Here is a 16980-nt window from a genome sequence, read left to right as displayed (position 1 = left end):
ATCCAACATTTTTTTTTTTTTTGGTTAGGAAGCTGTAAGGGTTAAAAGTTGACCAGCGATTTCTCATTTTTACAACATTTTTTTTAATTTTAGGGGCCACATCACATTTGAAGTCACTTTGAGAGGTCTATATGATCGAAAATACCCAAAAGTGACACAATTCTAAAAACTCCACCCCTCAAGGTGCTCAAAACCACATTCAAGAAGTTTATTAACCCTTCAGGTGCTTCACAGGATTTTTTGGGAATGTTTACGAAAAAAATGAACCTTTTTTTCACAAAAAACTTCAGATCCAATTTTTTATTTTCCCAAGGGTAACAGGAGAAATTGGACCCCAAAAGCTGTTCAACTTGTCCTGAGTGCGTGGATACCCCATATGTTGGGGTAAACCACTGTTTGGGTGCGTGGCAGAGCTCAGAAGGGAAGGAGCGATGTCAAAATTGGCTGGAAGTGAGATCGGATGCCATGTTGCGTTTGGAGAGCCATTGATGTGCCAACAGTGGAAATCCCGCCCCACAAGTGACACTATTTTGGAAACTAGACCCCTCAAAGAATGTAGTTAGATGCATGGTGAGCACCTTGAACCCCCAGGTGCTTCCAGACGTTTATAACGTTGAGCCGTGAAAATAATAAAATCACATTTTACTCACAAAAATGTTGCTTCTCTTTCCCCCTTGATGGCACCATGGAGAGAGAGGAGATGCACCCCACGGGGACAGGAGAACTACAGATATAAATGCGGTACCTCTCTCCCGCATAAGTTGGTTTCCTGTCCCCATAGGGAACCTACGGATTCGCCGATCGTCGTTGGATGCCAGGGCCGACCAGTCCGGAGGACGACAGCAGGGGTTGCCTGTACCGGCTGGGGTGGTGACCAGAGGAGCCACCGCTGGGGTCAGCTGGCCTCCAGGGTGTGTGGAGGGGGGGGGGAGTGGAGAGGCAGCAGAAGTCGTTCCAGAAGACCGCCTCTCCCAGGAGTATGTAGAAACTCAAGGCGCGATTTCTGGCAGCATCCGGAAGGTAGCGGGGGCCGCACCGGTGTTCCCCACGGGCTCCGGCAGCGGCGTGTGAGGGAGAGCGCTTCCAGATGATGATGGCGCCGCCGCAAGGCATTCTTGGGAGCGGCGGCAGGGCACTCGCGTAGAAGACGTTGGCCCTGCCACAATGCATCTCTGGGAGTGGCAGGGTGCGGGAGGGGGGACGGTGTCTGATGTCAGGGGAAATCGGGTGCGGCGCAAACATCCCTGGGAGCCTGGAGTGGCGGGGAGAGGAGATGCAGAGGCGGCGGGAAAAGAAGAGAAAGGGGGGGGGAAAAAAACGCTTCCCCACGTGGCAGTGGCCGGAAGGGGAGCGACTACATTTAAACAACCAGGAGCAGGCATATCGCTGCATCTCCTGGAGGAATGAGCGAGCCTTCAGAGGAGCAAACGCTGCTGGAAATGTCCTCGGAAACAGGACACCAACAGCAACTGCAGCAATCACCGCAACAGCAGCAGCACCGTAAGAAGGATTCCAAGGGGAACCAGTAACAGCGACACAGTTCAGGAGCCGCTCAGAATCCCAGCGCAGCAAGGAGTCCAGTGGGGCAGTGGTCCCAAAAGATAAGTCTTCTGCAGACCCGGTGGCCCCTCAAACTCTGTAACCTCCTTCGGCCTGGTGGGTAAGTGAACTACGTGAATGTATAAACTGTAACTAGGGCCTGTCCTCCTTTTAGGGGAAGAAGTGCACGCAAAAGGCCAACCTCAAGATTTGCTCACTTTGTAGAGAGGAGCTTCCCATAGGGTGGGGGAAAAGGCTCTGCATTGAGCATACGTTTTGCAAAGAATCTCAAAGTTTCGCCTCCGACTAGGGCCCTAATCAAACATCAAGTAGAGAACACCTTCAAATCCCTTAAGGGAGAAAGCAAAAAGCATAGGAAGGCTAAGAGCAGGGACCCCCGAGTCAGACCACAGCGATGGGGAGAGCGAATCTTCTACGTCAGGCACGGACAGTCTGTCATCCGACTCCTTGTCCTCTGTGGAGGGGGGTCTCAGCTGTTTTCCCATAGAGGAAACGGATAACTTAATAAAGGCAATTGGAGCCACTATGGGGCTGGAAGACACCAGACCAAAAAGAACCATTCAGGATGCCATGTTCAGTGGGTTAGAACCAAAAGAGATCATTCCCTATGAACGAGAAAATTCAGGCGCTAATACTGAGGGAGTGGAAAAGACTGGAAAGAAAGGGCCTCCTAGCGCCTAAAAGAAAATATCCCTTTGAAGACCCAAGCTGTTCATTTTGGGAGAAAGAGCCAAAGGTGGATGTAGCCATAGCAAAAGCCTCAAAAAATTCGCTCAGCTGTTTGAGGATATGGGAACATTGAAGGACCCCATGGACAGAAAAGCAGACACATTCCTGAAGAGTTCCTGGGAGGCCGCTGGAGGAGGACTGAAACCCGCTATAGCCGCCACTTGTACAGCCAGAGCCCTAATTGTGTAGTTAGATCAGTTGGAGGACCAACTGAAGAACAAAACCCCAAGAGATGCAATTCTAGACTCCGTCCCATTGATGAGGGGAGCGGCGGCTTTTCTGGCGGATGCATCCGCGGATTCAATCCGACTGACAGCTAGGGCAGCTTCATTCTCGAATGCAGCAAGGCGAGCACTCTGGCTCAAATGCTGGACGGGGCACCTGCAGACAAAATCCAAACTTTGCTCCATTCCCTGTGAAGGCGAATTCCTTTTCGGCCCCACACTGGACGATATCCTTGACAAAGCAGGGGATAAAAAGGAAGTCTTTCCCCATCCAGTCCAATTTTCCCTTCAAGCGTTTTTGGAGCAGGAAATTTATCCAGAGAAAGCCGCCTAAAAACTCCCAGGATAAGTTGGAGAACAGGCGAGGAAAAGGAAAAGGGTTCAAGTTCTGGAAACCGGCAGACAAAAAGCAACCCCGATGAAGGTGTCTCCCAGGTAAGAGGAATGTTGGGCCACTTCTTCCCAACCTGGGAAAAGATTTCAAACAGTTCCTGGATCTTAAACGTCATAAAAACAGGCCTCAAATTAAATTTCCACACCTCACCCCAACCCTCTTTCATAGTGAACCCCGCAAAGGCAGTCAGTGGAAGAGCAAGCCGCGGTTCAACAAGAGATTCAGACCCTGGTGGAGAAATCAGTGCTACAGGAGGTCCCCCACTGAGAAAAAGGAGAAGGCTTCTATTCCCCTATCTTCCTGAGGAGGAAGCCAGATAGGACATTCAGGACAATAGTGAACCTGAAAGTTTAACAAGTGCCTGATAATCCATCCATTCAAAATGGAAGCAAAATCTGCAGTAAAAAATGCTGTTTCCAGCCTGTTGCATGACTGTACTCGACTTAAGATGCGTACTACCACGTCCCCATACCACACGGACTACTGCCGGTTTCTCAGGATAGCAGTCACTGTAACGGGAGAAATAAAGCACTACCAATTCAAAGCTCTCCCGTTCGGGCTGGCCATCGCCCAGAGAGTCTTCACAAAAATTATAGCGGAAGTCATGGCACATAGAGCAGGATGTCCTAATAGTTCCATACTTGGACGACTTCATAGTGATAGGCAACTCCCCTTCTCACTGCAGGGACAAGTTGAACAGGACTATGGAATCACTGACCAGCCTAGGTTGGCTGCTAAATCTGCCAAAATCTCGGATGGTTCCGACCCAAGGACAATAGTATTTGGGCATAACCATAGATTCTCACGCAAGAGTGTCATATCCCAGAAGGGAAAGGGCTACACATGAAACAGCAGGAGTGAGAACTCATACAGTAACAACACTGAGGAAGGCCATGTCCCTGCTTGGCTCAATGACAGCCTGTATACCAGCTGTGCAGTTGGCTCAAGCTCATACAAGGGATCTCTAGTGGGAAATACTAGCGGCAGAAATTTCTCTTCACGGACATTTAGAAGGGCGGTTAGACATCTCACCCGAAACGGCTCACTCACTGCAGTGGTGGACAGAGCCATCCAACATCCAGGGTGGTCTCTTGGGTGATACCGGTCTCTCGAATCCTTAGTACAGATGCAAGCCCCAGGGGGTGGGGGGCTTACTTGGATAACCAGGTAGCACAAGGGGTATGGACAGGGGACGAAAATGCAGCCTCCTCAAATTTGAAGGAGCTCTTAGCGGTAAAGCTCACCCTCCTGTATTTTCTGGACTCCCTCAAGACCCACCACGTAAGGGTGTTTTTGGACAACCGCACGGTAGTCGCTTACTTGAACCATTAGGAGAGTACAAGATCCTGCGCCCTAATCGAAGTGACAGTCAATTTTCCAGTTTGCAGAGGGAAATCTAGGTTCACTGACTGCACTACACATAAGGGGCAGACAATGTGACGGCAGACTTCCTAAGTCGCACACAGCTGAGACAGGGCAAGTGGGAGTTAAACCAGGAAATTTTCAATCAGATCATGAAACTGTGGGGGAAACCAAACATAGACCTATTTGCCAACAGGACGAATCGGAAGGTAAAAACCTTCTGCTCCATAGACCCCTCTGGGAACCCAGTAGCCCTGATGCCCTCATGATACCCTGGCACTTTCCCCTTGCATATGCATTTCCACCAATATCCTTAATTCCATCAGTTCTGAGGAAGATTCGGGAGGGCAAAGCAAGGGTAATCTTAATAGCCCTCTTTTGGCCAAGAAGGACGTGGGTCTCTTGGTTGAGGAGAATGTCCATCTCCAACCCTTGGGTTCTCCCAGATATCCCGAACTTGCTCTCACAGGGCCCAGTGCTGCACCCTCAGGTGGAGAACCTACATATGATGGCTGGAAATTTGAAAGGGCCCTGTTTTAGTAACAGAGGTTTCTCCCCAAAAATAGTGTCTACCCTGCTACGGAGTAGAAAACCGGTAACCACTAAATTGTACGGGAGGATCTGAAGGAAGTTCCTTTCAGTATCAAGGGCCAGCTCAAGTGGGAATGTACCTCTATCAAAGATCTTGAGTTCCTGCAAAAGGTCTTAGAGCAAGGTCTAGCTACCAGCACATTAAAGGTTCATGTGGCGGCCCTAGGGACCCTATACAACTATGACTTGGCAGGGAACCATTGGGTGTCCAGGTTCATTAAGGCAGCCAGTAGATCCAGGCCTATGTCTTCCCTAAACATTCCTCCCTGGGATCTAAACTTGGTGCTCTCAGCTCTGACCAAGCCTCCCTTTGAACCTTTGCCAGAAGCGCCACTAAAGTTGATATCACTTAAGACCTCCCTCTTGATAGCCCTGACATGGCCTGTAGAATCAGTGATATCCAGGCCCTGTCTGCCTTCCCTCCATTTACTCAGATCCTGGATGACAGGGTGGTACTTAGGACAGACCCAGCCTACCTGCCGAAGGTGGCATCCCGATTTCACAGAACTCAAGAAATCTTCCTCCCCTCCTTTTGCCCCAATCCCAAAGAGAAGTTGCTACACACATTAGATGTTAGGAGATGCCTAATTGAATACCTGTCGGCCACCAGGGAATGTAGGAAGGATAGGTCTCTTTTTATGTGCTTCCAGGGGCCAAGAAAGGGGCGGAAAGCATCAAAGAGCACGCTGGCGAGGTGGATATGAGACGCCATCACCTTGTCTTACTCGTCACAGGGTGCGGACACCCCGGACAGAGTGACGGCCCATTCTACAAGAGTGGTGTCAACTTCCTGGGTGGAGAGAGTAGGTGTCTCGATTGAGCAGATATGTAGAGCTGCTACTTGGTCTTCAACTTCAACCACTATCGGCCGGACCTAGCCACCTCCTCAGATCTAAACTTTGGTAGAAGGGTGCTGGAGGCAGTGGTCCCCCCTAATTGATAGTCTCTGCAATTCTCTCCGTGGTTCCGTCATGGGGGAAAGAGAAAAGCGTAGTTACTTACCGTTAACAGTATTTCTGAGCCCATGACGGCACCCGTATATTCCCTCCCTACATGCTTGGGCTGCGCACTTATTGTAAATACAGTTTAAAATAATTAAAAAAAAATAAAAAATATTACTATTCTCACCTTCCGACGTCCCGGGCAGCATTCCCGCCTCCACGCTTCGGTCCCATTAATCCTTTGCAAGAATGACCGTGAGACTTCGCGATCCCGCGAGAACGGACGTCATCGCGGTAATTCTCGCAAAGGATTACTGGGACCGGAGCGTGGAGAGAGGCGGGAATGCTGCGCGGGACGTCGGAAGGTGAGAATAACAATATTTTTTATTTTAATTCTATTTGACATGAATCAGCGCTGAACACAGCGCACGCGCGGCGTCGCTGTGCTAATCGCTGGTGAAGCTGTCTGACAGCTGACCAGCGATCACATAGCAAATCACCAGCGATCCTGACACGTTGATATCGTTGTCGGGATCGCTGGTAAGTCGCTATGTGTGACGGGGCCTTTACACAGGATCTCTACTCAACACACATAGCAAAAATTTTTCATTTGCATTGTGACAACCAGCTAGCTTATTTATTTCTGCAGATCTACAGTAACTTCTCAGAAATGAGCAATAAACAAAACTGCAGAAGCTAATGCAAAAGTGGGGATATTTTTGTCCACTTTTATGGGTTGACAAGTACCAGATTTTAGTAGCCTCTTGTGTTCTTGTATATGGTCGAATTTCAGAAACACCCAAGAGATTGCCAGAAAGAAAACTGTCTTGTATTGAAATGTTTGTCCTAAAGGGAATAATAGAATCCAAAATTTGTGGTAATGGCATACATAAATCTATATTGCCCATCTTTCACTAAAAGATTTTATAATTATCCCATTTCAGAAAACATCATGTCATACAGTATATCTAGATAGTCATAAAGCAAAATGAGCATTTATCTTCAGCAAGTAAATAGTAATTATACGTGTGAATAACATGGGGTACTTATTTAGTGCTATTTTAATTGAAAGGGCATAAAAGCTATCCCACCATGACATGTACCCATCAGGACAGTCCTAACCTGTCTCTAGTGTATTGTCATACGACCTCCTTGTGAATAAGGGCAGGGCAGGACAGCGCCCTGACACCTATCCATAGGAAGCTTCACAGACCACATACTTGCTCAGAAAGGGGAGCCTCGCCCCCTTTTTGTATAATGTGTAAGATTACAGCAGAACCTAAAAACTGAGCTGGACTAGAAACTGGTACACATGCAAAGTGTAAGGGCGCAAGCACTCACACTGGCAAATTCAGACCAATCCCAAGATGAAAAAAACAAAATGAGCCTAGACTTTACATGTAAGTACATAAATAGTGCAAGTGTATGTAAATAGCATAGGTTTCTTAATGATATTTTGGTCCAAAAAAGCATAAGGGTAAGTTCACACAGGGCGTGTTTGATGCTTTTTTTTCTGCAGCAAAACCTGATTTCTTGGCAGGAAAGAAGCTGCGGCAAAAAACGCAGGTTTAAGTGCGTTTTTGGTGCGGCTTTTTCGTGCATTTTTGTGTCTATTTGTGCAAGCTAATGAAGTTGAATTCCCCAGAGGGAAAAAAAAAAGCTTCCTGTAGAATCGTCCCTCCTTTGAAAAGCAGGCAATTTAAGTGCAAATCACACTGACAGGGAGGGGTGCGGTAAAATTGGACCGACGGGCTGACTGGCTAACTGAGGGTACCCTTTTCACTGTCATTTTCCCACAGTGAAGAGTTCACCTCAGGTCAGGCTGGCAGCAAGCACACTCAGTGAGGTGATGTCACTGAGTCTGTGTTCGCTGATGGCATGAACTCCTGTGACCTCAGCATCGTCATTTTCCCATGGTGCTGAGGTCACAGGAGTTCATGCCATCAGCCAGCAGACTGAGTGACATCACTGATACTCAGTCTGTGCGCTCTGCTTCTCCTTCATTCCCCAGTAGTTTACAGCAGGGAGCTGTCGCATTAGCACCGCTCCCGGTTGTAAACTTGATTAACCCCCTGAGATGGATTTATGCTGTGGGGCTTGACTGTATGCCGGACAGGTATGGGATATTGTTGGTTTATTTTAATTTTTTTTGCAGATATCGAGGGCTTCGATATTGGAATAGCAGTTAATAAAGATGGAAAAACTGTGTAGTGTATTTTCATTAAAAGACTTTGTTCTTATTGTGTGTATATTAAACCCTCTAGCAACTCTAGGATTAGTAATGGATAGGTGTCTTACCAGGCTGAGAATATCAGCCCTCAGCTGTGAGCTTTAGTCAGTCAGGTTGTTTGTCAAAAATGAGAGGGACCCACGCTGATAATTTTTTTTTTTTTTTTTTTTTTACGCTGCAAGCTTTTTTAAGCTGCAAGAAAAGTCAACCAGCATATTTTCAGCGTTTTTTTTTCACCATCCATTCAAGTAAGTTGGTTGATAGATCATGTCGCTTCTTTCAGCGTTTGTGTAAAAAAAAAAAAAAAAAAAAGCTGCAAAGCACACAAAAATCCTGATCACACAAAAAACAATCTGTGAGATTTCAGAAATCTCATAGGCTTTGCTGCTAATGAAAAAAGTAGCTGAAAATTGGCAAAAAAGCTGCAAAAACGCCCTGTGTGAACTTACCCTAAGCCTTCCCACCACAAGGTGCCCATCAGGAAGATGTAGACTGCATGTGTGCATTCGCCTAGTGATTTGGTTGCAGCACTTTTAACATAATGTTTGCCACTGCAGCCAAACAACAAAGACCTTGCCAGCACGAGAGCTGTTGCTGGGCTTGGCGAGGGTAATAGTTTCTTTAAAAGTAATCATACAGCAAAGTCTTCTCAAACAATTTAAGAGTTCACTTTTATTTCTTTTAAAACCAGTGATTGAATAATTAGAAAGTACTTCTGAAGCGTCATGGTGAGAGAATCCTGTAATGTTCCATTCACCATAGCTGCTTATTTAAGTTTGCCTATTGTGTAATGGCCATTAGTGTTTATGGGCAATGCGCCTGCAGTGCACATCACCCCTTGTTTTTATACAGCTTAAACTTGTAGGCCCCTTTGACATGGTTACCCCTTCCCCCTGTTTACTAGGGGTTCAGGAGCTCTAGCTGGGAGCCTGTCCAATTGCAGAAACAAAGGGATAAAGTACTGTGTTTTCATAACACAATAGTTTCTCTCTAACTTGCCTGATTAGTCTATTCTATGTTTTTAAATTGCTCATATGTACAGTTAAGTTGTGTGCATGTGTATACAATATATGCAGTACATTAACTTATGCCTCTGTGTAAGATGCTTATGGAAATGCTTACTGTGTTTTAGATTTGCAGAGTGAGGAGAGAGCCACATTCATTTGGGGTACACCTTCTTATTCTGGACCGAGGTAAGTGTAAGTGATGAATTTACTTGTTTTTGCGTCTCATGTTTGTACTTACAGCATGGACATCTCCTGACTGACGGTGCTGCACACAGGAAAATAGAGCGAATGACAAGTGCACGCAGGGGGATGTATAAGTCGTCAGGGGGAGTTGAGTTGCTAACCTGACAAGACTGAATGGCACAGCCCCATTGTATGCCTGTAGAGTATACAGCTGCTGCCGTTTTGCTAACGGGTAGGAGATAATCCATCTGCATTTATTGAGGCGTAAGAGGAGATAATGTTTCTAGTTGACTGCACTGCTGTTGGACAAATAGTTGTGCCACACTGTGGTAGTATCCAATAGCTTTTATGCGTTTCAAGTTTGTACCAAATGCTTTTTCAAAAGTATACGACTTCTCAATGTGCAGACACAGAAATAAATTTTTCATAACCAACGTTACCGTTAAGTCAATGGGTCTGTTAGGAAAAATAAACCTGTCATTGAAAATTAAGGTTTCCCTGCTACTCCATAAATGAATGGTGTCATTTTTTTTATTTGTGACCTTCTGAATACTTTTAATTTTAATCCATACTATGTATAAAATTGTGGGTGATGTAATTGAAACTTACATCCAACCATAAATATAACTTTTGTCAGCCATGTACGGAGAAAATCATCTGTGAGGAACAGCCATCCCTGATGGATGAGGTTAGAGGAATGGTGCAACAGGAAATCCAGTCATCCCTAGCGCTACCTTCTCCCAGTCCTTTTTCAGGGGGCCCCTCTGTGCCAAAAAAGAAATGTGCCTCGGAAGATGGCTCTGACTCAAAAGCAGAAATAACACGTCCCAAAGAATAGTTGGAAGAAGGTGGTTATTCCCAAGTTATACGGAGGAGGATGATTTTTTTTTCTTTTTTTTTTTCCTCTGAGGACATGGAGGAATTATTACTCTCGGTCAGAAATGCTATGGGAGTTGGAGAAGAGAACGTCCCGCACAGTCCAGGGTGAGATGTTTGGGGGCTTGAGATCTAGAGGGAAGATTCTATTTCCCACCCATGACAACATTCAGATTTTAAACCTGGATGTCCCAGGTGATCTGAAAGACTGCTTTCCCATGGATGAAGACCTTTCAAAGTGCTGGACTGAAATTCCCAAAGTGGATATCCAGGCAGCTAGGGTAGCCAAAAAAAACTACCCTAACCTTTTGAGAACTCCTCCCAACTTAAGAATCCAGTTGAAAGCAAGATTGGTCTACTGGAAGTCTTGGGAGGCATCGGCGACCTCCTTAAGGACAAATGTCTCATTCGCCTGCATTACGAGTGCCTTATTTCTTTGGTTACAACAGTTGGAAGACCATATTAAGGGAGGTACCAGAAGAGAAGCTCTTCTGGCCTCATTCCCCTTCTTACTGAAAGCAGCAGGATTCCTTGCAGGTGCCTCTGCTGTTATAGGTCCAGATTACTGCAAGAACTTGTTCTGTGCTTTCCAACACCACGAGAAGATCACTGTGATTAAAGATGTGGACTGGAGACTTCCTATCCAAGTCTAAGCTATGCTCTATACCTTTCAGAGGGTAATACGTGTTTGGTCCTGCCCTGGATGAGTTGTTGGAAAAGGTGACCGACAAAAGTCTTCCTGAACCAAAATCCCTCCGAAAGCGGCCATGTACGCCCCCCCTCTTCAGGCGTAAATTCCTCCATACAGATGGAAAGGTACATCTGGACGTTGGAGCTACATGAAAGGAGGTAGAGGGTGGAATATTTTTCAGAACCCATGTTCAGGAAGGCAATGACTGAACGGGTAGGAGGCAGGACTTCAAGCTTCTTCCCAAAATGGTGGGAAATAACATCAGACCTCAAAATCCTCGACTCAGTTGTGGGGAGGAGGACTCCCAGACAGTGAATGGGCAGGTACCCAGGGGACCGCCTTCAGGGTTCTTGAGGGAACGATACCGGGAGGACAGTAAAAGGAAAGACTTTACTGAAGTTGTCAGGGAAACAGGGGGCGGGGCAAGCTTAAAAGGAGCAGGGGGCGTGCTGAAGTGGCAGTTGACAGGAAGCCGGGTGAGACAGAGAACCGAGGGAGCGGACGGTGTGTGGTGGAGAGACCGACATGGGCCTGTGAAAGGAAAACTGCGGACTCACCGACACGTGAGACTTGAGATTCGTTCACTGGCGGCCGCTTCCCTCATACGGTCCCATCCAGCCGCCCCCGCCGTTTCCCGCCCTGTTGTGACAGGTCCACAACCTCCACTGACAGCTGCGACGACAGACCATTCCTTGACAGAGGTCAGGACAATGCCCCCACACAGCTGCGGCCTGGTCATTACTGGGCCCAGGAGGCGCCACCTCGCTACAGGTGGCAGGAGAGGCCCCCGTCCGTTTGGCTAAGGGGCCTCAGGCAGAGGGTAGTGAACGGCTATATTTAGAGACTGCGTCATAACGCCGCGGCGGGACGAGGGCAGCAAGGAGACACCTGCAGCGCCCCACCGGCATCGTTTCTTCAGGGCCTGTTGCGCCCCACCGGCATCGTTTCTTCAGGGCCTGTTGCGCCCCACCAGCATTGTTTCTTCAGGGCCTGTTGCGCCCCACCGGCATTGTTTCTTCAGGGCCTGTTGCGCCCCACCGGCATCGTTTCTTCAGGGCCTGTTGCGCCCCACCGGCATCGTTTCTTCAGGGCCTGTTGCGCCCCACTGGCATCGTCTCTTCAGGGCCTGTCGTGCCCAGTTCCGTCCCGGAATATCGGGGCGTCAAGGCAGCCGCATCAGCGATCTCAACGCGGCCATGCTTGTGATCCTAACAGACACCCTGGAAGGATAAGTTTAATATAGAAGCTTAGGACCAGTAGTTTGTTCATACGTGACCTATAGCACCTGGGCAAACCAGGTTAATCGCATTGCAATAAGAAAGTGTTGGTAGGATTGTTGAGTCCCTGCGTGGACTAGTTGTTAAAGCTTTTGGTTTGCTCAAGATGGCCCCAGCGGCTACAGTTTATAAAACTTTATTCCACAAACCATACTCAGTCTCGTGTCTCGTCACTGCATCCTGCGAACCTGCTGAACCCTACACTTGGCGTAGTCGGCAGGATGAATTCTCTGAGCACAGTGGTGCCCCAGATCAGGGTAGAGCTGTAAACTCTACAAATGATGAGGGTCCCAGTACCAGCATATCATTGGGGGCCATGCTTAACAACCTGCCTAGATTTTCTGGCTCCAATACTATGTTATGGAGCTGGATAGAGCGGATGCGGGGCCTCTTTCGGATGCACCCAATGACCCCTGATCTGGAGGCCGAAGTGGCACTCATGGCACTGGACGGGGAGGCGTGCAGGTCAGTGATGTTGAAACCTCCGGAGCACCGCAACACTTTTGAAAGTGTTACAGATAGTAGAACAGACCCATGGGGACCCTACTAATGTGGGAGTTATGACCCCGTTTGTTTAGTCGGATGCAAATAGAGGGGGAGACTATCAGAGTATATCAATGTCCTTCAAGAATTTCATATGGCTATAGAAAGGACGGGGTAGGGGCAGGACCTGTTGACCCTACGTGACCTACTGGTGACTGGTTTGCGAGATCCATTAGTCAAACAGACACTGCGGGAACAGATCAGAATGAATCCCCAAATAGATTTTTCAGAGGTGGGGAGTGAGGCATGTACTCAAGAGCAGGAGCAGGGGATGACAGTCCCCGTGGGGAAAGTCCGAGGTGTGGAGGCCTCCGAGTGTAGTCGAGGAGCCTCAGTGGGTGGAAGAGATGAAGCAAGAGCTGAAAAGTATTAAGGGCGAGTTGGCCGAAGTAAAGAGAAGAACCGGGACTGGACGACCTAGTTTTAACCCCGGCTCTTGGGGATCGCGCTCCCTACGGGGTGGTCAGTCTACACAGGCCCGGTGTTTTGAGTGTGGAGAACCTGGCCACTTTGCCCGAGAGTGTCCGGCGTGGGAGACACCCACCCCGGCGGCCATTAAACTAAAGGGCTCCGGGCTGGGGGGACGCCGCTCGGAGCCGAAAACCACAACTAGAGGTGGTGGAAGTCCCAAAGATTTGGTAGCAAAATGTCTGGTGGTTTGGGCAGAAGTGGAGGGCCGGGCCGTCCGGTGCCTGGTGGACACGGGGTCACAAGTAACCACTATGCCCGCAACGTACTTTTAACCGAACTTCCTGGAAGCAGCAAGGCCTCAGTGGGGGCCTGTGATCAGATTAGTAGCTGCCAACCAACTGCCGGTCCCAGTTGCCGAGGTGGTGTGGGTGCAAGCGACGCTGTGCGGTAAATCCCTTGGTCGCAGAGGGGTGGTACTGACTCAAGGAGAAGCTAAGCAACACCCTGTTACCCTAGGCATGAATGTTCTACGAGAGTTCGGCAACCTACTGCTCAATGACCCTACACAGAGGATACTGAAGCAGTGGGGTTCTCGCACAGCCCAAGGGTAGGTATTCCAGCAGCTGGTGCGGGGAGCACGGACCGCCAGGAAGGCGAGGCTCTGGGTAAGTTCATCACGCCAGCGACTCCCCTGCTTGTTACCTCCTGGACAGACTGTGGTGGCCCTGCCCATTCGAGACCCGATACCCTTGGAGGGCGTGGAGGTGCAGGTGGAGTCGTGTCACTCGGAGTGCTTACCTCCTGGCATACTGGTGGGCCCGTTCCCTGGCTACCGTGCAAAAAGGAGCCGTCCTGGTACGCTGCGTTAACCTTGAAGACCGAGACACTGTTCTGAAAGCACGGACTGTACTGGCCAAACTAGTAAGGCTTTTAGAAGAAGTGCTGCCATCTGTCGGTTCAATTACGAGTACACCCCGAGGATCCTTGGGAAGTAACAATATGAACTTTACAGGCCCACGAAGTCTCAGCCCAAGAGAAGGGCCGAAATATCTTGGAGCACATGCGGGCCGAGCTTTCTGGGTTAACTGCAGCCCAACTCGCACAGATAAAAACATTGCTGGGACAGTACCATGAAGTATTTGCTAGTCATGAGGACAATTTTGGGTGTACCACCGCCATCACTCATGAAATCCCCACAGCAGGAGCGGCCCCTATCCGGGAACGATACCGACAGATTCCGCCACAACTCTATCAATAGGTGAAAACTTTGCTGGCCCAAATGCTGCGAAAGAGGGTGATACGGGAAAGTCAATTTCCCTGGGCGGCCCCAATCGTGTTGGTCCGGAAGAAAGATGGTACACTACGATTCTGTGTGGATTATCGTAAACTGAATGCTTGCACTATTAAGGACTCATACCTGCTGCCCCGCATAGAAGAATCCCTGTCCGCCTTGGGGAAGGCAACATATTTTTTGACCCTGGACTTGGCCATTGGGTACTGGCAGGTGCCCATGTCAGAAGATAGGTCCAAGGCGGTGTTCATATTGCCCATGGGACTGTTTGAGTTCAATCGGATGCTGTTTGGGCTGGCCAACGCCTCCGGGACCTTTCAGCGATTGATGGAGCGATGTCTGGGAGATCTCAATTTTGAGGCCACATTGATCTACCTGGATGACATCGTCTATGCTGCCACCTTCGAGGACCACCTGGAGCGGTTGGAACAGGTAGCCGGTTGCAAAAGTACGGGTTGAAGGTGAAGCCTCAGAAATGCCACCTATTAAGCTCTCAGATTGAGTATCTGGGTCATGTCGTTTCGGCAGAGGGTGTGAGACCATCCCGGGAGAAGGTTGCTGCTATCCAGGAATGGCCTACCCCTGAGACGGTGAAAGATGTGCAGGCTTTTCTGGGGTTAGCCGGATATCACCGTCGCTTCGTAAAGAATTTTACATGTCTAGCTCGAGCCCTGCACGACCTACTGAAGGGGGCTCCCGCTGGGGCCTATGGACGCAAAATCGTGGCAACACCCTCAGGAAGAGGCCTTCCGAGACCTCGAGGCTGCACTCTCGGATGCCCCAGTGTTGGCTTATGCGGATTTCTCTCAACCGTTCATCTTGCACACTGACTGGAGTCTTCACGGGCTGGGGGCTGTGTTGTCACAGGTTCAGGATGGCTGGGAGAGAGTGATCGCATATGGAAGTCGCTCACTCCATTACTCCGAGTAACCCTGACAATTACAGCTTTTAAGCTCAAGCTCCTCGCAGTGGTGTGGGCTATGACGGACAGATTTGTGGAGTACCTAGCGGGCTCCCGAGGTGGTAGTGCGAACTGACAACAACCCGCTGGCTCATATGGAAAATGCCAAATTGGGGGCTCTGGAACAACGATGGGTGGCTCGGATGGCGAAGTACAATTATAAGATTATCCACAAGAGGGGCCGAGAATGTCCATGCAGACGCCCTCTCCAGGATTCGACATACAACTCCAGGGCAAAATCGAGACGAAGAATTGGAAGGGGAGGAAATCCCGTTTGCTCTCACTGCTACCATGCTCACAACTGACAATAAAAATAACTTCATCTGAGACCCCAAGGGGCATACTGGAACAATCCCGGGATAAGTGGATACAGCAGCAGCAAGAAGACTAAGATTGGTCTTCTCAGAACATGGGTCGCCGCTGGGCAATTACCCACTGACTCTCAACAGCAAAGTTTGCCTCAGGACCTGTTGCTTATGCTGCGATAATGGGAGAGGTTGGTTATCTGAAAGGGATTATTGTATCGTAAATAATATCACAAACAACCTCGATGACTGTTTGGCAGGTGGTTACGCCAGGAGCCCAACTTCATGTATTGGCTCGGGAGGCTCACGAAAAAGGGGCCCATTTCAGAACAAAAAAAAACTTTGCAATGGCTGCAACAGAAAGCTTACCACCCGCGCTTGCTGGCTGTTGTGGACGAAATTTGCCGGACCTGCTGGTTGTGTGAATTAGCCAAACCGCCCGCTCAGCGAGCCGCAACAGACTATTGTGACCTCAGCGCCCCTTGAGCTCCTGACGGTGGATTATTTGACCTTTGGACCCGCATTCCAGGGATTCGAACACTCTCGTTATGGTAGATTATTTCACGAAGTTCGCTGTGGTCACCCCCACTCGGGATCAGATCGCAGAGTCCGTTGCCTCCGCAATTTGTAGAAACTTTATACAAGTATATGGCTGTCCGCAACGAATACATTCTGATCAGGGAGCAGTTTTTTTGGGAAAAGTCATGGAAGAACTACATCACCTCTATGGAATTGACAAATCCTGGACCACACCGTATCACCCGCAAGGGAATGGGGCTTGTGAACGATTTAATCGGACATTGATTCAGATGTTGTGCACTCTGGAGAGTGACAAGAAGACCCGTTGGCCCGACTATGTTTCTGAATTAGTTTGGGTCTATAACAATAGGGTACATCGAGTGACTGGTTATACCCCCTATTCCCTGTTGGGGCGAGAAGGTAAAGGGATCACGGAGGTGGAGTTAGACCCCGAAGAACCTCAGCCCTGGACTGGAGTGTCGTCTTGGGTCGGAAATCATCATCGGCTGCAAACTCTTCACCGAATTGTACACACCAAGCTCTGAGACTGGGAGCACCCAGTGAATACTACCCCGCCTCCTCACCTCCAAAGCGGGGACCGGGTGCTTGTGCTAGATCAACGCCCCCAAAACAAACTGGAGCCGCGTTGGGAAGAAAGTCCTTATCGGGTCTTACGCCGCATCCAGACGGACCAGTGCACGAAATACGACCTGAAGAGGATAAAACGCTGCCTGCTCGTGTTGTGCATCGTAATGTTACGCCCATGTACTTCCTCTGACCCGAAGCAACCGGAGCCTGCCCCGTCGACATCCGAACCGTCTTCCGTATGTTGGGACCTGGACGACGACGAAGATTGTCTCCCAGGACCCGGAGGCCCTCCACGCA

General features: G+C 49.0%; 1 protein-coding gene across 2 annotated transcripts in view; it reads left to right on the top strand.

The window, feature by feature from the left end:
• The window catches only part of LOC141073884 (gametocyte-specific factor 1-like), a 142149-nt gene that overhangs the window by 65910 nt on the left and 59259 nt on the right, over positions 1 to 16980 (top strand). For both annotated transcript variants that reach the window (XM_073561413.1, XM_073561414.1), the window contains exon 7: positions 9164 to 9224. In XM_073561413.1, coding sequence (XP_073417514.1) covers positions 9164 to 9224 — 61 coding nt within the window. The remainder of the gene's footprint in view (positions 1 to 9163; positions 9225 to 16980) is intronic.

Source organism: Dendrobates tinctorius, unplaced genomic scaffold, assembly GCF_039654945.1.
Source record: "Dendrobates tinctorius isolate UK_male_01 unplaced genomic scaffold, ASM3965494v1 ptg000319l, whole genome shotgun sequence".
NCBI classification, from domain to species: Eukaryota; Metazoa; Chordata; class Amphibia; order Anura; family Dendrobatidae; genus Dendrobates; species Dendrobates tinctorius.
The sequence above is the reverse complement of the archived record's forward strand: the minus strand, read 5'-3'. Positions and strand labels throughout refer to the sequence as shown.